This window comes from Cuculus canorus, chromosome 27, assembly GCF_017976375.1.
Source record: "Cuculus canorus isolate bCucCan1 chromosome 27, bCucCan1.pri, whole genome shotgun sequence".
NCBI lineage: Eukaryota > Metazoa > Chordata > Aves > Cuculiformes > Cuculidae > Cuculus > Cuculus canorus.
The window spans coordinates 2711156-2733650 of record NC_071427.1 but is presented as its reverse complement, the minus strand read 5'-3'; the positions used below and the strand labels follow the sequence as shown (position 1 = coordinate 2733650).

At 53.9% G+C, this 22495-nt stretch overlaps 1 protein-coding gene across 16 annotated transcripts in view; it reads left to right on the top strand.

The window, feature by feature from the left end:
- TCF3 (transcription factor 3) overlaps positions 1-22495 on the top strand; it is a 100009-nt gene that overhangs the window by 57514 nt on the left and 20000 nt on the right. For all 16 annotated transcript variants that reach the window (XM_054049791.1, XM_054049790.1, XM_009570508.2 and 13 more), the window contains 4 exons: positions 668-761; positions 9935-10002; positions 13881-14010; positions 16878-16927. In XM_054049791.1, the coding sequence (XP_053905766.1) occupies positions 668-761; positions 9935-10002; positions 13881-14010; positions 16878-16927 (342 nt within the window). The remainder of the gene's footprint in view (positions 1-667; positions 762-9934; positions 10003-13880; positions 14011-16877; positions 16928-22495) is intronic.

Genomic DNA, 22495 nt, shown 5'->3' with positions numbered 1-22495 from the left:
AGGAGCCAACCAGGGCTTGATATGGGGCCAATCTCCATCCTCTGTTGGGCTGGAGAGCTGGGGTTTAGAATCATGGAATCATAGAAGGGTTTGGATTGGAAGGGACCATAAAGATCTTCTAGTTCCAATCCCACTGCCATATGGAGGGACACCTCCCACCAGATCAGGCTTCTCAAGGCCCATCCAACCTGGCCTTGAACACTCCCAGGGAGGAAGGAGTTGAGGCTGCAGTGGTGTTTAACTGGGGCAAGAGGGGAAGAGAGAGAAGTCGTTAACTTAATTAAACCGGTGGTATTTTGACAGATGCTCATGTTTTAATAGGTTCATCTGATTCATTTTAGCAAGGGCTCCTTTTCCTTCCTTTAGCTCAGTGATGGAGAGGGCACTGTGCTGTCATTTCTCACATTTATGGGTTGTCTCCTGGCCGGGGAGGGAGCTGCCAGCATGGCGCAAACCCTCTGCATGTCCCTCCTTTGGTGCCACATCCCCTCCCAATGCCGCAGCCTTGTGGCTGCTGCTCCTGCCTTGAAAATAAGATCATTTCTGTGTCCTTTTTATGAGGAGCCTTTGGCGTTGACCCTTCCTGAGCTCCCACAGCCTTGGATTTTGGCATTTGGCTCAGCATCCCCATGTGCCCGGCGCTAATTCTCCCATGTTTCTTTGGCAGAGCTATGGTGAAGGGCCCCACTACGGCGAGCACAGGGACCTGCCGTCGCACAACAGCATATCTTCATCACCATTCCTGGGAGCTGGACTAGTGGGTGAGTGCTCTTTGACAGCTGTGCGGTCGGAACAGGGGAAATACGGAACGGCACATGGCGGTGGGAGCGTTTGCACTGGCCAGTGGTGTTGTTCCAGGTGTCGGACCTGCTCCAGAAGATGCTCTCAAAGCTGTGGTTAAAGCTGCTGCTGTCTGAAGGGTCTCTTCAGACATGGGGATGGTGACCGTTACCATATTTTACATGCGAGATTAGGTTGAGAGTAGTGCTGAGGAGAAGGACTTGGGGTGCTCCGGGAGGAGAAGCTCAACATGAGGCAGCAACGTGTGCTCACAGCCCAAAAACCAACTGTGTCCTGGGCTGCATCCAGAGCAGAGGGACCAGCAGGGAGGGAGGGGATTCCGCCCCTCTGGTGAGGCCCACCTGGAGCCCCGTGTCCTCTTCTGAAGCCATCAGCACTAGAAGGATGTGGAGCTGTTGGAGCGAGTCCAGAGGAGGCCACGGAGATGATTCAGGGGCTGTAGAACCTCCTGTACGAGGACAGGCTGAGAGAGTTGGGGTTGTTCACCCTGGAGAAGAGAAGGCTCCGGGAAGATCTTAGAGCAGCTTCCAGTGCTGAAAGGAGTTCCCTGGGCCAGGAAGCCCCTTCCTCCTTCCCTACGGCGTGGAGCTGGAATGCAGAGTTGGTGCTTGCTCTCTCACACGGTGGTGTATGGTCTCTGGGGAGACCCTATAGCAGCCTCCAGTACGGAAAAGGGCTCCAGGAAAGCTGGGGAGGGGCTCTGGATCAGGGATTGCAGGGAGAGGACAAGGGAGGAAGGGTTTTGAGCTGAAAGAGGGGAGATTGAGATGAGATCTTAGGGAGAAATGTTTTGCTGTGAGGGTGGGGAGGCCCTGGCCCAGCTTACCCAGAGCAGTGGTGGCTGCTCCATCCCTGGAAGGATTCCAGGCCAGGTTGGATGGGGTTTGGAGCCCCTGATCCAGTGGGAGGTGTCCCTGCCCATGGCAGGGGGTGGAACTGGATGGGCTTTGAGGTCCCTTCCAAACCATTCTGTGGTGTTTCCCTGCTTTACAGTAGCACCCAGAGGCGATAGTGGAGATTGATGCCTGCCTTGCTGGCATGGGATGGGTTGAGTTTGCTTGTTGGAGCTGGTAATCAAGGGTGGAAAAGCACCAAGTGTGAGGAGGAGAAAAAACACAGCTCATTGATAGGGTCCTGCAACCAGCTCCTGGCTGCTTTGCTCTCCGACATCGGAGCTCCAGGACAGTGTAGTTTCTGCAGAGCTGGAGGCTGGAGCTCCAGACATTGTTGGACGCTGCCTCTTGTGTCCAGCAACCCCGTCCAGCAACTGGGTGGTGTGGGGAGCTGGCGGGGACCGGCAAGTGTCTTGGTGGCCCCAGCAGCTCTGCTGGAGATAGGGATCCCTTGGGACTTGATGTGTCTGACAATTTACCCAGTTACCTCTCTGAGCTTGAGGGTGGGAGGAGGTATTAAGAGCAGAAAATATCCATCCTGAAGGGATTAGGCAGCTCTAATGACATTAGGTCAGGAATTGGGGTTAGTCCTGCCCACCTCTGCCCACGCAGCAGTGGTTCAAACCCTCCAGCGAGCATGGAAGGAGCAGCATCGGGGCAGGGTGGTGTTTGCTTATGCTTTGAAGGGTGAGTTAGAAGAGGGAATTATGTTTGAAACAGAAAAACCCCACCACGAAAGGAGGTTCCTCCTGGTCGGAAAGGGGAAGAGAGGAGCAGGGTTGTGCTGGGAAGCCAACAGCCACACATTTGACCGGGGTTAGGGACTTGCGCTCAGCTCTGCTCCCCTCTTTCGCTCCTCTTGCTGTTGGGGGGAACGCTGTTTAATTCCACGCAGGCGTGGAAGAGCATTTCCCAGCAGCTCCCCCTTGTCCCTCTGCAAGGACAGTAATTCCTTCTCATTTTCTGCCCCAGGAGAATGTAAGCAAAGCAGAAGAGATGTGTCTTAATCAGACGGGGGAGGGGGGAGCCTTGATGCAGTTCTGCAGGGTTCCCTGGGGGTATGCGTGGGGGGGACCCAGCCCAGCCCGTCCCACGCCTGCGGCCAAGGCAGCCTTGAGAGTTTCCAGCCGAGAAGGAGCTGCCCGAGGAGGAACACCGAGGTTTCTCCTTTGATGTGTGCAGGCAAGACGCGTTTGGCTTCCTCTCAAAGACAGGGCTCCCACTTTTTTGGCAAGCGGCGCGGCACTCCCCCACGAGGCTGCGAGCCCGGCCGGTCCCCAGCACGTGGAGCTGAAGCCTCTGTGGGCGATTTCCACCCACTGCCTTGACGGTGGAGGGCAAGACTGGTGGCCACGCACCGTCCCTGGGGCTCAAGTCTGCATCTCCCCACAATGGCGCATTGGCTGCTGCTCACAGGTCAGCACTAGGAGCTCCACTTCCAAAACGGGAGCTTGAGAGGCCAGGAGAGCATCCAGGAGAGCAGAGGCTCCTTGTCTTCCCAATTTTTTTCAGGCTGGACATTAGGAAAAATGGTTCTCAGGCATTGTCAGAGGCTGCCCAGGGTGGTGGTGGAGTCCCCATCCCTGGAGGTGTTTAAAAGACGGGCAGATGGAGTGCTTAGGGGATGTGTTTTAGTAGTGGACACGGACAGTTGAGCTTGATGACCTCAAAGGTCTTTTCCAACCTAGGGATTCTATGATTCTAAGTCACATTTTTTCCTAAAATTGAATGTGCTGGAAGTAGAAAACTTCAGTTCCTGCAGCAGGTTCCAAAATAGATAAGTTTTGCTTTGCCCCCGTGCTCGTTTGCTGAGATGGATGGACTGGAGGAAGACCATGGGTGGGATTTTCCCTTCATCTTTACCACGCTGCTTCAGAAAACTTATCAAGTGGCAAAATGATACGTGGAGGGGAAGGGAAAGGAGAAAAACTATAATGCATTTGTATTCACGAAGCGTACTTTGAAAGAAAAAGCACTGATTCTTATTCAGCCGATGCAGTTGTGGTATCTGGGGCTCAGGGATGTTCTTTGGATGAACGTACAGCATCCGGCACGATGGGAGCTTGGCTTTGGGAGGCACCTTGAGCACAGAGCAGGAGAGATGGGCACTGACACTGGGTGCTGCTCTCAGAGCAAGCCCTCGCTGCCCTCAGGGCTCCCCAGGAAGCGCGGGTGATGCCACTCATGCACTTTTTGAAGGGGATGGTGCAAGGACAGTCTTCAGTTGGGTGCTTCCTAAGCCCCAGGTTCCCTCTGTGCCACAGCATCAGCTGCACGAGGTGATGGGGGAAATCAGAGCTGTCTGCAAAGTAACTGGGCAGGGAGTTCTGGACAGGGCTGCGCTGGACAGGAGAACCAGAATTTTAGAGAATAAAAAGAAGTAAATCTTTGAATGGAAGTAGTGTCAGCGCTGGGAAGAGAAATCCTAGGGATCAGTGAACCCAATAAACGGGGTTGCAGCAGCAATGCCTTCAAGCTCCATCGCTCCCTCCTCTGAGTTCCCAACCTTTGAGCCCTTGGTGCTGCTCCCTGGAGGAAGGGACACATCCTGGCGAGGTCTGAGCATCCCAGCCTCGAGGAGGAAGAGGTGACAAGAACCATCACTGGCTGCCCAGGGTGGTGCCGGGACACCGCCTGGTAACGAACCAGCTCATCCCAGAGCATGAGGAGGGCTTTTCTGTTGTTTTATGTCACCAGTCTTCATCATTAGCCACTCTTTTACCATTCATCTTCAGCGGGGGTGGGCAAGGGGGATTGCTTAAACAGCGAGGAAACTGATAAGCCATAACAGATTTCTTTCTAGTAATTATTTCTAGTAATTAACTTCTTTTCAGAGGAGTCTTTCTAATCTTGTGTGTATTGTGGATTGGGTTCTTCCTGGACAATGGTTTTAATCTGCCCACGGACGGGGTTTGTCGCTGCTCCAGGTTTTTTTAACCGTGTTTTTTTTTTTCTCCCCACTTTTAATCCCCGGCTGTGTTTTTTCCTCCCCTTTTTCCTTGGGCCGTAACTCTTAATGAAATTATCAACTTGGGGCTGGGAGGCAGCACGCGGTGGGTGGCTGAGCTGGGGCTGTGGTGGTGGGTGCCGGGGGCTGCACCGCGGCTCTGGTTCGGAGCGGGGGCACTGGTGTGAACTCCCCGTGGGCTGGCAGGAGCGTGGAGCTTGGCAAAGCACCTGCCTTCCTCCTGGCAGGCACCGACAAAACCCACCAGTAGTGTTGAATTGCCTTTTCTTGGCTTATTGATACACATCTTGCGAGCTTGTCCTGGGGAGAGAAACAGCAGAGCTGCACCTTTACCTAAAAGCGTGGTTTGCTCGGGTGGACGTGAGACACTGCCGTGGTGCTGAGGTTAATCTCTGCCACTGTCAGAGCTGGCGGCAACATCGGCAAAGAGGAATCTTTATTCCACCTTGTTTCCAAGCGCAGGAGCAAACCTGCCTTTGGGAGGAGAGCACACAAACGGGGCGCGGGGTTTCCTCTGCGAAAGCCCTCAGGGATGCTCCGTCTGAGCCCGGCAGAGCCGGATCCGGCAAGAGAGAACATGGTGGGAGAGGAGAGAGGTTGGGAAATCGCTTATGAAGCAGGGTTGAAGGCAGCGTGGGCAGGCGAGGGGCAGGGGAAGGAGCTGGAAGGGGTGGGAAAGGCAGGAGAAGAGGATGCCAGGACTCACAGGGAAGCAATGCCATGAAGAGCTGGAAAGAAATGTTCTTAGCGGGTTTCTGAATGCACCTTGCTCTGCTCTGCTTCCAGTTTGCATCCTAAAATGTGCAGAGGTAAATCCAACAGGTAGGAATCTTAAATGAATCCCCTCTCCCACTCAAGGGATTAATACCAACTTCTGACTTCTCTTCTCCCTTTGCCCCCAAGATCCCGTAGTACCAATCGGTGGGATTTCAGCAGTTCAGTCATCAATGAGATGGTGTCTGGGGACATGCGTGGGGTTTTCTGCCAAGTCCTGACTCCATCCTCGCCAGTCCCAGGGTTTCGCTGCCTTTCCTGGTTGGTGCCTCTGGGCTTTGGGTGTGAAGGGCTGAATCCCAGTGGAGCTGGGAGTGCTGCCAGTGCCGGCTGGCATCCCCCCGGCAGCAGGAACAGCAGGACACCTCCTTGCCCAACTTGTGGACTTCTGTTTGTCCACAGGCTCTAGAATCGTGGCATGGTTTGGGTTGGAAGAGACCTCAAAGCCCATCCAGTCCCACCCCCTGCCATGGGCAGGGACACCTCCCACTGGATCAGGGGCTCCAAGCCCCATCCAACCTGGCCTGGAACCCCTCCAGGGATGGGGCAGCCACCACTGCTCTGGGCAACCTGGGCCAGGGGCTCCCCACCCTCACAGCAAAACATTTCTTCCTAAAATCTCATCTCAATCTCCCCTCTTGCAGCTGCAAACTGTTCCCCCTCGTCCCATCCCTGCACTCCCTGATCCAGAGCCCCTCCCCAGCTTTCCTGGAGCCCCTTTCAGCCCTGGAAGCTGCTCTAAGTTCTCCCTGGAGCTTTCTCTTCTCCAGGCTGAACAACCCCAGCTCTCAGCCTGTCCTTGCATGGGAGGTGCTCCAGCCCTCGGATCATATCTGTGGTCTCCTCTGGAAGGCAACAAAGATACATTTCAATCCAGAAAAGTTTTGCCATTCCTTCTTCCACCTTCTTTTCCTGGTCAATGAAATGTCAAATGTCTACTACTGAGATTTTTGCCGCTTTTCCCTCTTCTGTGTGATGACGAAGGAGGACGCAGGGCCTGGCTGGGGAGGTTCTCTCCTTCTCCCATATTCCCCATCCCACGAGATGGTTGGTACCCAGGCTCTGGAGGAGCAGCACAGTCCCGATGTGGTCTGATGCCACCATCCTTGATCACCTTGTGGGTTAGTGCCAAGGCTGCCGGGTGGAGGCAGTGGAAGTGCCATGTGTGGAAGTGGCGATGTGTTATCAGCCGGGAGTCCTGGCCGTTGCTGGCCAGATAAACGAGCCTGGCATTACCCTGTGCTTTTCCTCTGGTTTAGGAGGAGTTGTGACCCACCAGATGCCACAACTGATGGAGATATTTGTGCAGCGTTGCCGGCGCTGTGGCAAATCGAGTGCTAAGCGCTTTTAGAAATTAGGTCATTTAGGAGATCCTGTCTTTGACATTTTGACCTTTGTTTACTTAACATTTAAGCCTCTGAAATGAAAGGGCAGCAGTGCTCGGTGTGTCTGGCTGGAGGTGAGGGGCAGCAGGATGCTGTTGTGCTGCTCTCTGACCCCTGGCACCATCAGGTTTTGGGTTTGGGGGTTATTGTGGGGAAACCCACTCCTGGATAGAGTTCAAGGGCCCCATGCGAAGGTTGAAACCCGAGCGGCCACCTCTCTCTTCCCATTGCCCTGTGCTTCAGGGATGCTTGTTTGGGGAAACAAAACCTTCCTCATAGAATCACAGAATGGGTTGGGTTGGAAAGGACATTACAGTCCATCCAGTTCCACCCCCTGCCATGGGTAGGGACACCTCCCACTGGATCAGGGGCTCCAAGCCTCATCCAACCTGGCCTTGAACACCTCCAGGGTTGAGGTGTCCACAGCTGCCCTGGACAACCTCAACCAGTGCCTCACCACCTGAAGAATTGCGGAGAATTTCTTCCTAATAATCAATCTAAGTCTTTTCCCTTCCAGTTTAAAGCCATTCTCCTCATCCTATCACTCCATGGCCGTGGAAAAAGTCCCTCCTCAGCTTCCCTGTAGTCCCCTTTCAGGTGCTCGCCTTCGTCTGCTCTCCCAGACCTCTCATCCATGCATGGAGCTGCCTGCCAGCCCCAGCGTTGCCCTGGTGCATTAACCTGCATCTTAGCAGGCTTCGGTGACAGCTTTAGGTCAAGCAGATGGGCCAAATCCTTCCTCTCTCAATTTTGCTTACTAAGCCAGGCCAGAGGCAGGATGCGATCCCTCTTTTTCAGGGAAGAGCCCAACACCATCCAGCTTCTGCGCAGAAGCATCCCCTCCTGCCCTGGTTTCAGAGCCTTTTTGATTGCGACCTTTTTGATAGTGACCTTGAAAGGTGACTAAGAAAGCTGGAGAGGGACTGTTCATAAAGGCTTTTGGTGACAGGATGAGGGGGAACGGGTGTAAACTGGAGAGGGGCAGATTTAGGCTTGATATAAGGAAGAATTTCCTCACCAAGAGAGTGGGGAGGCCCTGGCCCAGGTTGCCCAGAGCAGTGGTGGCTGCCCCATCCCTGGAGGGGTTCCAGGCCAGGTTGGATGGGGCTTGGAGCCCCTGATCCAGTGGGAGGTGTCCCTGCCCATGGCAGGGGGTGGAACTGGGTGATCTTTAAGGTCCCTTCCAACCCAAACTATTCTATGTTTCTATGCTTCTATGATAGTCATCTCCTGTTTCCCTCTTCCCTCTCCCTTTTCCGTGGTGGCGCCGTTAACAGCAGAGAAAAATTCCTCATGGATTTTCAGGCCAGATTTTCCATTTTTTACTGGAAAAGTGCCTGTTCCCCACTAGAGAAATGTCTATTTTGCTTTGAGGGGGGAACCCCAAAGGTCTTCATTGTGCTGCCAGGTGCCCCAGTGCAGAGCTTTTCTCTTTCTCCCTGCCCTGACATCCTTTTCCAGGGCTGTGATGCTGCCCTGGCACCCATGGGTGCCGCTTGCTGGGAGCCACTGTTTGCTCCGGTTCAGCACTCATGAGGGAAGAGACTGCAAGGACATTTCAGAATGGAAACATTTCACCACGTGTGTTTGGTTTCTGGGTATTTTTTTTTCCCCCCCCTCTTGAAAACACTATTTTCAGCAGCGTGTGGGCAGGGTGAGGTTGAACCCGTTTGATAAAACCCGGTGCTGGGTGCTAAAGTTCACTTGGCAGCGCTGGGGCACGTGGGCTCGGCTCGCACGGGGCTGCTCCCGGTCGGAGAGGATGCTCCAGCTGTGAGGATGGATGCAGTCTGGTGGGAACCTGCTTGGTGGGAGCTGATAGAGGGGCTTGGAAAAGAAAGATGCCTGCTTTTTAGCTCTGGGTGGGTTTTTGGAAAGCTGAATCTCCACTGGGAAAGGGGAAGAATCATAGAATCATGAAACAGTTTTTAATCATAGAAGAGTTTGGGATGGAAGGGACCTTAAATATCATCTAGTTCCAACCCCCTGCCATGGGCAGGGACACCTTCCACTGGATCAGGGGTCTCCAAGGCCCATCCAACCTGGCCTTGAACCTCTACAGGGATGGGGCAGCCACAGCTTCCCTTGACAATCTGTTCCAGGGCCTCACCACTCTCACGGTGAAGAAATTCTTCTTTATATCAAGCCTAAATATGCCCTTCTGCAGTTTATCCCCATTGCCCCTCGTCCTGTCAGCACAAGCCTTTATGAACAGTCCCTCCCCAGCTTTCCTGTAGCCTCTTTCAGTGCTGGAAGGTCGCTATAAAGTCTCTTTGGACCTTTCTCTTCTCCAGGCTGAACAAGCCCAACTGTCTCAGCCTGTCCTCCTATGGGAGGTGCTCCAACCCTCGCATCATCTTTGTAGCCTCCTCTGGACCCGTTCCAACAGTTTGGGTTGGAAGGGACCTCAAAGCCCATCCAGTTCCACCCTGTGCCATGGGCAGGGACACCTCCCACTGGATCAGGGGCTCCAAGCCCCATCCAACCTGGCCTTGAACACCTCCAGGGATGGAGCAGCCACCACTGCTCTGGGCAACCTGGGCCTCCCCACCCTCACAGCAAAATATTTCTTCTTTAGATGATGTCTCATCTAAATATTCCCCCTTCCAATTTAAAGCCATTCCCCCTCATCCTATCGCTCTATGCCCAGTTAAAAAGTCCCTCTCCAGCTTTCCTGCGTCGTAAGGAGCAGGAGCTCAGCTCCACGCACTGGAATTGTGTTCCCTATTGTACGGCGAGCGCCCGCAGAGCCTGGCCACTCGTGCCTGGCTTTCGTTCTGCTCTGTCAGTGCCTCTGCCAAATTCGCCTGGCTTTTTTTTTTCCATGTGTCTGGAGGGCTTTTTATTTCGCTCTGGTCCCACACTACCAGTTTCCATGGCCACAAGCACTTCTCTGCTTTGCTGCAGGTTTGAGGTTTTTTGCTGTTTATGGACCGGTCGAGCCCTGCTGTTTGTGGACTTTAAAAGAGCTCCTGTTTTAGCAACAAGCTATTATGGGCGGAGGAAACTGCGCTACGAGAACGGCTTTGCACCTCGGCAGGATGCCCCGGGAGGGTGGTGTACACAAAACCTCTCCTTCTTACCGAAAACCTTGTCTTTACTTTTCTCCACAGGGAAGAGCAGTGAAAGAGCTTCGTACTCCACATTCGGAAGAGACACAGGGATGCCAGGACTAAACCAGGTAATGATAAAATGCGTGGATTTTTACTTCAATTTACTGGCTGAGCTGCTAGGAGCAAGAGGCAGGGAGTGAAAAGGAACCTGGCAGTTTCCATCTCATCTCTGTACATGAGCTTCTGGAAAGGTTCTGCTCTGCTCGGATGTCTGTTGAGCGGTGGAGGTTTCTACGAGTGTGTGGTGCTGGCTGGGAAGAGTTGTCAGAGTTTAGAAAATAGGGTTGTAGCAGCTTCTCGCTTCTTTTCAAAACCTTTTTCAGGCTCGCTTCTTTCCTTATTCATCCTGTTCCTGGCTCATTTGTATTTGAGCTGATATGGCCAAGCCAACACTGCCCACACAGGGAGTTTCAGGGATAGGATCCAAGCAAACATTGTTCCTTGTCACAGGGTGCCCAGGAGGCACCGTCTCCCTCCAGCTCCCTGTCCTGGGGCTCTCCCTTTGCCTCCAAGCACCATGCTGGGTCCTGCACGTTCCTCCTTCCAGCCAACATCTCCGTGTTTGCTGGTTCAGGGGAGGGAGAGGCTGTGAGATGGTTTCTGGGCTGCTGTAGCATCATTTGGGTGGATATCAAGCAGTGCTTTGGTTTTATGGTGGTTTTGCTGATGCTTGACCTCCAGGAGATGGCTTCTTGGGGACCTTAGAGCAGCCTTCCAATACCTGAAGGGGCTCCAGGAAAGCTGGAGAGGGGCTTTTTACAAAGGCGTGGAGTGATAGGACTGGGGGAATGGCTTTAAATTGGAAGAGAGAAGATTTACATTGGACACGAGGGAGAAATTCTTCACCTTAACGCTGGAGGTGTTGAAGGCCAGGCTGGATGGGGCTTGGAGCCCCTGATCCAGTGGGAGGTGTCCCTGCCCATGGCAGGGGGTGGGACTGGATGGGCTTTGAGGTCCCTTCCAACCCAAACCATTCCATGATTCTATGATCTCCGCAGTCAGGGAAGGACCCAGCAAGGGAGAGCTCCTCTTGCAGCAACGTCCCTGCCCAGTGGGGTCACCCCATGTGAACCCCCATGAGACAACCAGCGCTGGGCCCTGGGGAGAAGGTTTGCTTCCCACAGGGAATACCCAAGGTGTAAATCAGAGCCTGGGAACGCAGTCCATCAACCTTGAGATACTCAAACCTGCTGCCACCGGCATCCATAAATAGTTTTTTGGGAAGGAGCGAGCACCTCCGCTTTGATGCGTTGCCCCTTCAGTGCCCTGGAGAAACAATCCCACCATTTTATTCGAGGGAGCAGCTCTTGGCCGGACAGCTTTTTCTTTTAAACATGTACACACACACCTATTACATGTTTTAATTTTACACAAATTTGTCATAATTTCCTCTTCTCTGAACTGAGGATGTTTCCTTTGCTGAAACAGCTGTGCTGGCTTGGCTGTGCCAGAGTGGATTTAATTCACCACTGAAGCTGCTAAAATAAAAACGGGAAGGTTGCCAAGTCTTAGCTTTTTTTTTTTTTTAATGTTATGGTTTTGCTGGGGTTTCGTGGAGGAGGGGGAGGAGGAGATATAAGGTAACAGAAATGGGGTGGGCAAATGGTGCCACGGACTGGGAGAGGCCCCGGCGCGGGCTTCGTGGGTGCGGATCGGGTGGCCAAGTGAGAGACGGAGCCTGTTTGATGTGGAGGGGAGACAAAACCCCTCTTGTACGGGGTGGTGGGAGGCGAGCGGGGCTGTCTGCACGCTCGCTGTGGCCCCTAGAACAGTTGTTGCTTCTGGCTCTGGTTTAGGGGGGGGCATTGGTTTGTTTTTCCTTTTAAAAAGCGCTGGAAAATTGGCTGGTGGCCGATGCCCTGGATGGGGGAGCGCTTTTCTCCCTAAAACACCTTCTTTTAGGGCAGACCTGCGACTCCCCCTTCATTTAACCCTCACCCACCCCTGAAGGCATCCCCAGGGAAGAGGATGGGGAAGAAAATCCCTTTTTCCAGGAAATTGCCTTAAAAATCTCCGTGTCTCTCCGGAGGTGCCCGCTGGAGGAGCCGGGCAACGGCGACTCAGCCCTCCGGCATCTCCAGGGTACTGCGCTGCTTGCTTTTCTTGGCCGCGCTGCTTTGTGGGGCGTAGCGGTTTCAGCGCGAAGGTAATCTGACCGGTGGAACAGATTGCAGGAATTTCACCAGCTGTGAATACACGAGCTCCGCTTTCCTTCCCAACCCCTTACTGGAGGAGAAAGGAGTTTGAAAGTAGTGAGTTTTTTGCTCTCCAGTTTCTCAAAAGCCTGAAATCATCCTTTATTTCAACACGTTGCCCTCGGAAGATGGGTCAAAGCTGAGCTTTTCTTACTCAAAGGCCCCTCAACAACCTTCTTAAATTCCATATAAATACATTTTACTTTCTCTGGAGGTGAAAGGGGCGATGCTGGCGGGTGTGCTCTGTCCTGCAAGCCAGCGAGCACCCTGGGCTCCAGCTCCTGCCAGCTCCACGCTGCTTCCCAGGATGCCCAAGGTCAGCTGGGATAAACACGAGGGAGGAGTTTCCTCTTTATAGAAAGAGGGATTTAGCTTTTCCCTGATAAAATGCAAGAGTGAACTACCCCCAGCAGTGATATTGCAGCTCCATCGCATCATTCCGGCTTTGTGGAGATGGGAATGGAAGAGAAACCATCAGTGCCGGCAGCCGGCGGGGACTGGGAGAGGCACAGCCAGATGGGCACCGGCTGCATAACCTCTTCCCATCTCCTCCAGTTGGTTTGGGTGGAGAGATGTGACAGCCTGAGGGCTGCTGGGTTTGCTGGGGGAGTGGGTGCTGTGTCCGTTCTCTGCCTGAGCTGAGCTCCTGGCAGCGTCGCAGGGGTGAGAGCAGCGCGGGCTGCTCGTGTCCAGTTCTGGAATTCTCAACATAAGAAGGAGATGGAGCTGTTGGAGCGGGTCCAGAGGAGGCTACAAGGATGAACCAAGGGCTGGAGAACCTCCCCAACGAGGACAGGCTGAGAGAGTTGTGGTTGTTCAGCCTGGAGAAGAGAAGGCTCCGAGGAGACCTTCTAGTGACCTTCCAGTACCTGAAGGGGCTACAGGAAAGCTGGAGAGGGGCTGTTCATAAAGGCTTGTGGTGATAGGATGAGGGGGAACAGGTGTAAACTGGAGAGGGGCAGATTTAGGCTTGATATAAGGAAGAATTTCCTCACCAAGAGAGTGGGGAGGCCCTGGCCCAGGTTGCCCAGAGCAGTGGTGGCTGCCCCATCCCTGGAGGTGTTCAAGGCCAGGTTGGATGGGGCTTGGAGCCCCTGATCCAGTGGGAGGTGTCCCTGCCCATGGCAGGGGGTTGGAACTGGATGATCTTTGAGATCCCTTCCAACCCAAACTATTCTATGATTCTATGCGCCTGTTGAGGATGGGTGGACACATGGTGCCCATCAGGTACGTCCCCTGTGAGCACCAAAGTGCTGATCCCATCAGAAACTGTAATCCCTCACTGTAAAGCCTCAGAGAAGGAGCAGGAAGAGTTTATTCGTTTGCCCCAGACACCGCTGAGCCCTTAGGACTGAGACAGGCTGGCGAGGGGGGCAGGCAATGCTGCCTACGAGCCCCCCAACCCCCTTTCAGAAGTGGGGCCATCAGCAGGATCTCATCCTTGAGCGTGAGATCACGATGCTCCTCACCATGGCACCTGCTGGTTTGCATCCTTGGTTTGTAGAGAACTTCCTTGCTGGGAAAACACATCTTGAAAGCCCCTTTTCTTATTGCACGCCTATTCCCCCACAGCAACCCTCATATTTATGTATTTACTTTTTCTTTCTGGCCCCCTTGGCTTGTGTTTTATTCCCTCCCCTTCGGCTGAACGTGTGCACAGGCAGCTCAAGGAGGCTCTGTTCTCTCCCAGCAAGCGTGGTGGTTTTCCAGCGTAATTACATGGAAGGGCTTTTCTGTCTCCTTGTTTGCAGACTGGTTTCCTGCCCGGCGAAATGGGAATCGCGAGTCCGAGCACACTTTCTCCCACCGGGGTGAAAAGCGGGTCTCAGTATTTTTCATACCCCAACAATCCTCGCAGAAGAGGTGCTGAGAGCAACATAGGTAAGTGGCTTCGTGTCACCCTCAGGTGCCACCACTCTGCCTTGTCCTACAGCTTTGTTGGGAGACCACAAGGTCCACCACCAAGCTCAGATCTGCTTTTTGGAGTGAAAGCCCTGGTGTTGCCGTGGGTGCATACACAGATGAGAATTTACCATTTTTGGGTTTTTTAGAGAGGGAGTGGGAAAGATAGAGAGCTAATTTGGAAAAAAAAAAAAAAAAGAGGGGTTAGATTCAGTCCTTTGGAATTTCCTTCTTGCTGGAAGATGCCCAGAGAGGTGATGGCTGCCCCATCTCTGGAAACATTCCAGGTCAGGTTGGAAGGGGCTCTGAGCAATCTGATTGTCTTCAGTGGAATGTGTCCCTGCTCACTGCAGGAGGGTTGGAACTGGATGGGCTTTAAGGTCCCTTCCAACCCAAACCGTTCCATGATTCTATGATTCTGTGGGAACGTCAGGTCAAGTGAAAGCAGCAAATGGTTTGAGGTTCTTCTAAAAGGACCTCCAGCCGCACTGCACATCAAGAGGAATTCCTGGAAAACCTTGGGCTGCCATCAGGGCTGCTTTTACAGCCAGTGGCCCTTCTCGGAGGCCCTGTCGTGCTGCAAACAAACAGAAAGGCCAGGAACACCTCATTAAGAAGCAGCATGAGGTCCAGGCACTGTGTGAATGGTGGTTCCTCCAGGACCTCTCTCTGCCTACCTGCATGCTTCCACGTTCCAAAGCAGCATTTGCCCATGGGTCTGAAGCACCTCCCGTACGAGGACAGGCTGAGAGAGTTGGGGTTGCTCAGCCTGGAGAAGAAAAGGCTCCAAGAAGACCTTATAGTGACCTTCCAGTACCTGAAGGGGCTATGAGAAAGCTGGAGAGGGGCTGTTCATAAAGGCTCGTGGGGATAGGATGAGGGGCAATGGGTATAAACTGGAGAGGGGCAGATTTAGACTGGACATAAGGAAGAATTTCTTCACCATGCGAATGGGGAGGCCCTGGCCCAGGTTGCCCAGAGCAGTGGTGGCTGCCCCATCCCTGGAGGGGTTCCAGGCCAGGTTGGATGGACCTTGGCCAGCCTGATTCAGTGGGATGTCCCTGCCCATGGCACGAGGTTGGAACTGGATGATCTTTAAGGTCCCTTCCAACCCAAACTATTCTATGATTGATGTCTGGATATACCTGGGAATACACCATTTTTCTTTTAACACAGGCTATATTCTGGTGTGAATGTGACTTTCGAGTGCAGACAAGCCCCAGTTCTCCAGAACTTGTGTTTCTTGTCATAGTTCCCCCTCGCACCCTTCAAAGTCACTTCCGTGCTGCTATTTCGGGCTTTCCCCAACAAACGAAACCAGAAGCAACCCAGTGTTACATGTATTTTTTCCAATGCTTTTCAGAAAAAGGCTTCCACGTTGATATTGCCACTTGAAAGCCTTGCTGGTTTATGATCTTAGGAAGAAATGTTTTGCTGTGAGAGTGAGGAGGCCCTGAACCAGGTTGTGAAGAGCAGTGGTGGCTGCCCCATCCCTGGAGGGGTTCCAGGCCAGGTTGGATGGGGCTTGGAGCCCCTGATCCAGTGGGAGGTGTCCCTGCCCATGGCAGAGGGTGGGACTGGATGGGCTTTGAGGTCCCTTCCAACCCAAACCATTCAATGATTCTGTGTTGTCAGGCTCAAAAATGATTCTCTTGCTTCAGATCGTTCTGTGATGAGTTTCTTCTCCCCACCTTCAGCCCAGCAGAGTCCCTGGCTTGGTAGACATGCTGTTTGTGTGCTGCATCCCCAGCTCGGGCTTTTCTTAATTATGAAATTAAAAAAAAACCTCAAATTTTTAACCAGTGCTTCCCTTTGAGCTGCTCCTCTGGATCCTTCCCCCTTCCGAGACCCTGCGTCCTCCCCTTGGAGCAGGACCTGGAGAGATGGGCTGGGGAGGGACCGAGGCCCAGGGCAAGCACTGTCCCTGCCTTCCAACACGAGTGAAGCTTTCCTGAGGTTATTATTGTCCAAGGAGCAAATGAAAATACAGCCCCATCCCTGCCTTTGTTCTCTTTCTGCATCGTCTCCACAAACACACTTGAGGTTAAAAATGGTTTCCAAAAAACCCTAACTGGGGGTTATTTGTGGGCTCAGTCGCTTCCAATGAAGCACAGCCCTCCTCTGTGTGGTGAGTACCTCTTATAGAATCATAAGGTTGGAAAAGACCCCTAAGCTCATCCAGTCCAAGGGTCAGCCCAACACCACTGTCCCTACTAAACCATCGCCCACAGCCATACGTTTTTTGAACCCCTCCAGGGACGGAGCCGCTGCCAGGGCTTCGCCACTCTTTCAGTGAAGATATTTTTCCTAATAGGCAATCTGAACCTCCTGTGGCGCAACTTGAGGCCATTTCTCGCATCCTATCCCTTGTTACTCGGGAGAAGAGCCCAGCACCCACCTCTCTCCAACCTCCTTTCAGGGAGTTGCAGAGAGCCATGAGGTCTCCCCTCAGCCTCCTTTTCTCCAGGCTAAACACCCCCAGGGCCCTCAGCTGCTCCCAGAACTCTTGTTCTCCAGCCCCTTCCCCAGCTCTGTTCCCTTCTCTGGATGCGCTCCAGCACCTCCATGTCTTTCCTGTAGTGAGGGACCCAAAACTGAACCCAGGATTCGAGGTGAACCCTGTGAATTCTGTGGGTGAAGCACTCAGAGGGCACAGAGGAGGTGAGGAGGAAGGGTTCATCCTCAGGCATTTTCACTATCCATGCTTCCTTGGCCGTGGGGCATTTGGGATCTGAGCCCTATTTGTACCTGCATCATCCATCCTTGGAGACTTTTCGCTGTAACTTGTTTTCCCTCACCTTAATCCCCTTCAAAACTTACATCCTCTCTTCTTTTCTTTAAACCAGATGGACAGCCCAAAAAGGTTCGGAAGGTGCCTCCTGGACTCCCCTCCTCGGTAAGTGGCAGGATCTACCCTGCAAGAATCCCCTCCTTTTCTCCTCCGTCCCCTGGGCATCCCTGCTCCCTTCGCTGCGATAGCTGCTACTCTTAGGAATCCAACCACCCTAGACATCAAGGGCTTGGATTTTAGCAGGATGGAGAAGGGTTTTTCCAGCTGCATCTTCCTAAGTGGGAGAAATAGGGAAGTGCTATGAGGCTGTGGCGAAGTGGGGAGAAGGAGCTGCAACGCTCCCTGCGTGGAGCAGCAGCCGGCGGCACCTCCTGGACCCATCGCCTCCTGCCCTCGCTGGCTCTCTCGCCTGTTTGACGTTATGTCGCGAGGGCCTGAGTGAAATGGAATATTCGGTGCGATCGGATTTCACTCCAGGAGGGAAAGCAAGCCAGTTGCGAGGCGGGCAGGCAGCTGGGGCTGCTCCAGGTGTGTGCGCTGCTGGGCTGGTTTATAAGAAAGCCGAGCAGCCTGTAGGAATACGTTAGCCGTGCTCCCGCGGCTGTTGCCGGCGAATAAACTGAACAATGTCTTTGTGGCTGCAAGTAATGGGATCTCCAGGAAAGCTAATTGGAGCGGGCTGGAAGGTTCCCGCAGGAATATAGGAGCTGTCTGGCTGTGCGGCAGCCGAGGCTGCATTCCTTGCTGGAGCGTTTACGTGCTTTCAGGGGTTCGGGCAGGCTCTGTCCCTCGGGAGAGCTGAAGCCTGGGCCAGGGCTGAGCCGGAGGGAGTGGGAATCAGGCACCAGCTCCCCTATTCCTTGGGGAGAAGGCCAACTGTATCCTGGGCTGCATCTAAAGCAGCGTGGCCAGCAGGTCGAGGGAAGTGATTCTGCCCCTCTGTTCCTCTCCTGTGAGACCCTGTCTGGAGTATTGTGTCCAGTTCTGGAATCCTCAACATAAGAAGGAGATGGAACTGTTGGAATGGGTCCAGAGGAAGGTACAAGGATGATCCGAGGGCTGGAGCACCTTCCATACGAGGACAGGCTGAGAGAGTTGGGGTTGTTCAGCCTGGAGAAGAGAAGGCTCTGGGGAGACCTTCTAGTGACCTTCCAGTACCTGAAGGGGCTACAGGAAAGCTGGAGAGGAACTGTTCCCAAAGGCTCGTGGGGATAGGACAAGGGGGAATGGGTATAAACCGGAGAGGGGCAGATTTAGGCTTGATATAAGGAAGAATTTCTTCACCGTGAGAGTGGTGAGACCGTGGCCCAGGTTGCCCAGAGCAGTGGTGGCTGCCCCATCCCTGGAGGTGTTCCAGGCCAGGTTGGATGGGCCTTGGGCAGCCTGAGCCAGTGGGATGCCCCTGCCCATGGCAGGGGGTTGGAACTGGATGATCTTTAAGGTCCCTTCCAACTCAAACTATTCTATGATTCTATGAACACCTGTGTGCATCCACCCTTGGGGGAAATCTGCTGTGTTCCTTCACCGCTTGGTCTGGAACCTCCACCACGGCAGTGCCGTTGGGAGCAGACCCTGAGCTGCCAGTGATGGAAGGGTGGATGGGGAGGAAGGCACTGAGGGCTTGCCAGCATGGGCTCGCCGACCAAAGGGTGCTGGAGGCTTCCTGCAGAAACCAGCTCCTGTCAGCTGTGCCGATTGCTCCAAGTGTCTGTGTTTTGGCTGGGAAAACCTACCCAAAGCAGAATCCCTATCGCTGCCTCGAGTTTCTGTGTGAAATTCAGAGCTTTTAAACCCCAGTAGACATGTGGGGAAAACATCGGTCCTGACAAATGGCCCTTTATTGGCCTCAGATTTCAAAGGTGATGGAGCATTCTGCCCGTTGATGCCCTGAAGGGCCTCGATCGGCATTTCTCAAAGATCAACCCCTTCCCTGTGTCTGAGCCGGCACCTGCACATGGGTTTGTCAGCCCTGGCTGTCATCTCGGTCACCCCTTGCCTGCAAAGCTCCATTTTTTTGCTCTGTGGGCTGGTGCTACCTCTTTCCCCTGCCCTCTCTTTTCCGTGACCTCCGCCTTCATGGATTGATTTTGAACTTCCACACCTTGGGAGAGAAATCGGCACCAAGGTGGCAAAAAGAAGTGTGGAGCAAAAGGAGTTGCCGGCCTCAAAGGCAGCCGATCAAAGGCTCTTTCTTGTCCAGCTCGCCCGCGCAGGAGCCCGCCCCGTGTTATCACTGGACCCTGTGCAAGATAAATAGGTCAATCAGCATCTTATTAAAATCAAGCGCTTTAATCTGTAATTCCCAAGCTGCTTGGAAAACTTGGAGAGGTCAGCAGCTGGAAGAGTTGAGGGTGGAGGAAAGGGGATTGATTCTGCCCAAGAGGCAGGTCTTGGCTACAGCTTCCTAAGTAGGAGAAATGGGGAACAACCACGAGGCTGCAGTGAACTGGGGGGAAGGAGCCACAACGCTCCCTGCGCGGAGCAGCTGGTGGCAGCGGAGCGGGATCCATCACCGCCTGCCCTCACTCGTTCGAAGGGGAGTGATTCTGCCAAGAAGAGACGGTGTGAGATGGATGAAGAGAGATGGGAAGGGTGACAGGACCGCTCGATGCTGACTGCACTGGGTGCAGAGTAACCATTGGCCTTTTGGGGCTAATTCTTGGCAAAGAGGTGCTGGGCTGGGGCTGTCCCTGGGCCACGAACCCCTTCCTCCTTCCCTGTGCCGCAGAGCTGGAATGCAGAGTTGGTGTTTGCTCTCTCACACGTTGGTGTATGGTCTCTGGGGAGACCCTACAGCAGCCTCCAGTATGGAAAGGGGCTCCAGGAAAGCTGGGGAGGGGCTCTGGATCAGGGAGGGCAGGGAGAGGATGAGGGGGAACGGTTTTCAGCTGAAAGAGGGGAGAGTGAGATGAGATCTTAGGGAGAAATGTTATTGTGAGGGTGAGGAGCCCCTGGCCCAGGTTGCCCATAGCAGTGGTGCCCCATCCCTGGAGGGGTTCCAGGCCAGGTTGGATGGGGCTTGGAGCCCCTGATCCAGTGGGAGGTGTCCCTGCCCATGGCAGGGGGTGGAACTGGATGATCTTTAAGCTCCCTTCCAACCCAAACCATTCCATGATTCTACATCAAGACACAGGACCGGGGGCTGGATGAGACCCCCAAGCCCCCACTGCCCATCAGCCGGCTTTGCTGGAGGAAGCCAGGAAGGGATTTTGTGCCCGTTGGTTCCTGCAGGGTTTTGTTGCCGCAGCGAACGTGGTATCTGAGAGCCGCTTCAGGCTGCGAATTCACAGTCTGGTCACCGCTCCGCTCCGCTTTCGCCTGCCTGCAATCCCAGCCCAGTTCATCCATTTAAGCAAGAACAACAGGGCGAGGGGTGAGGGGAAAAGAAGAAAACCCCACAACGCCACAAAGCCCTGCAAATCCCAGCGCTGGGGCTTTTCAAGCGGCTCCCTCGCCGCGCTGGCAGTTTTAACCGGAGGAAATGACCTCACCTGGAGGTCCCTGAGGCCGCCGCCGGTGCAAGGGCTGGGGCCATGGCGTGGGGAGCGGGGCCCTGGCCCTGATTTACCGCTTCCTGTGGCGCTTGGCCGGCGGCCGGGGGGCTCGGCCGGCTCCCCCGTGCACAGCACGGCTGGGATGCTCCTTGCTTGGCCTCAAGAGCGGAGTTGGCTTTTCCCAACCTTCCCCCCTTGCTCCGAGCAGGGAAATGAAAGATTTTAGAAGAGGCCAACATCGTTGCTGGCGTAAAAAGCTTTGAGATCCGAGAGGGGATGGCGGAGCAGCAAAGCTGACTTCCCTTGCTTTGCGACCGTGATCTGTTCATCTTGGCTATTTTATTCTTCTTTTTGCTCTGGATTTATTAAATGGCTGTTGCGGCCCCCCCCTCTCTGCTGCCGCACAGCTGCCTCGCGCGCTGGCCGGGCGCCAGCCCCTGGCAGATGGCGCGGGGCTATTAGCTGTGCTTCATTCGATTCCCTCGCCCGGCTCCCGCTATTTAATCAAATTATAGGAAAAGTCAATTTACTGGATTCTTGTTCTTTGCAGCCTCCCACCCTCCATTCCCTCGCTCGCCCCGGCCGCACGCGCTACCCACGCGTGGCTCCGTGCACCCACATCGCACAAAGGCAAAGCACCATGAATTTTCTTTTCGGAGCTCAGGATGAAGGGCAGCTGCCAGCATCCGTCAGGATTTTCCCTTCCCCCTCTCTTTATTTGATTTTTATGTCTTTTTCTTTTTTTTTCCCCCCCTTTATTTTACAAATCTCCTGCTCTTGGTCTCTAGCATCGATGCCTACAAGTTGCTTTCAGCTCCCCATCGCCCCGCAGGACCCCGCGAGCGGCTGGGGGTGCTGCAGGGCTCTGACCCTCCAGCTTCAAGGGGAGCTGCGCCCAGTGTCAAAGAATTGTTAAGGTTGGAAAAGCCCTCTAAGCTCATTCACAGAAATCACAGAATCACCAGGTTGGAAAGGACCCATTGGATCATCGAGTCCAACCATTCCTAACACTCCCTAAACCATGTCCCTCAGCACTTCATCCACCCGTTCCTTAAACACCTCCAGGGAAGGCGACTCGACCCCCTCCCTGGGCAGCTGTTCCAGTGCCCCATGACTCTTTCCGTGAAGAATTTTTTTCTGATATCCACCCTGAACCTCCCCTGGCGGAGCTTGAGGCCATTCCCCCTTGTCCTGTCCCCTGTCCCTTGGGAGAAGAGCCCAGCTCCCTCCTCTCCACAACCTCCTTTCAGGGAGTTGTAGAGAGCAATAGGGTCTCCCCTCAGCCTCCTCTTCTCCAGGCTAAACACCCCCAGCTCTCTCAGCCGCTCCTCGTCAGACGTTCTCCAGCCCCTCACCAGCTTCGTTGCTCTTCTCTGGACACACTCCAGAGCCTCAACATCCTAATTCAGTGCAACCATCAGCCCAACACCACCATCCCTACTAAACCGTGTCCCAAAGTTCCACATCTGCACGGTTTTTGAACCCCTCCAAGGATGGAGACTCCCCCACTGCCCCGGGCAGCCTCTGCCAGGGCTTCACCACTCTGTCAGTGAAGACATTTTCCCAAATATCCAATCTAAACCTCCCCTGGTGCAACTTGAGGCCATTTCTTTCATCCTATTCCTTGTTACTTGGGAGAAGAACCCAGCACCCACCTCACCACAACCTCCTTTCAGGGAGTTGTAGACAGTGATGAGGTCTCCCCTCAGCCTCGTCTTCTCCAGGCTGAACAACGCCAGCTCCCTCTCATAACCCCTGTTCTCCAGCCCCTTCCCCAGCTCCGTTCCCTTCTCTGGACGCGCTCCAGCCCTTCAATGTCTTTCTTTGAGTGAGGGGCCCAAAACTGACCCCAGGATTCGAGGTGCAGCCTCACCAGTGCCGAGTCCAGGAGGACGATCCCTTCCCTGCTTCTGCTGGCCACGCCAAGGCTGATCCAAGCCAGGATGCTGGTTGCCACCTTGGCCACCTGAGCACAAAGCAGATTCCAGAAGCCAGAACCTGTGCTACCAAGGGAAAATGGAGCAATATCGTTAAATACCGTCTCTGGTGCTTTCTATTTTAACAAAAAGACCCCCATTTTTTTTATTACAAACGCACAAAAGAAGAAGAAAATCTTTGTGTTCTGAGCAGTTACAGAAATAGAGAAGAATTTTACCCCTTTTCGCTGTGACAAGGGATC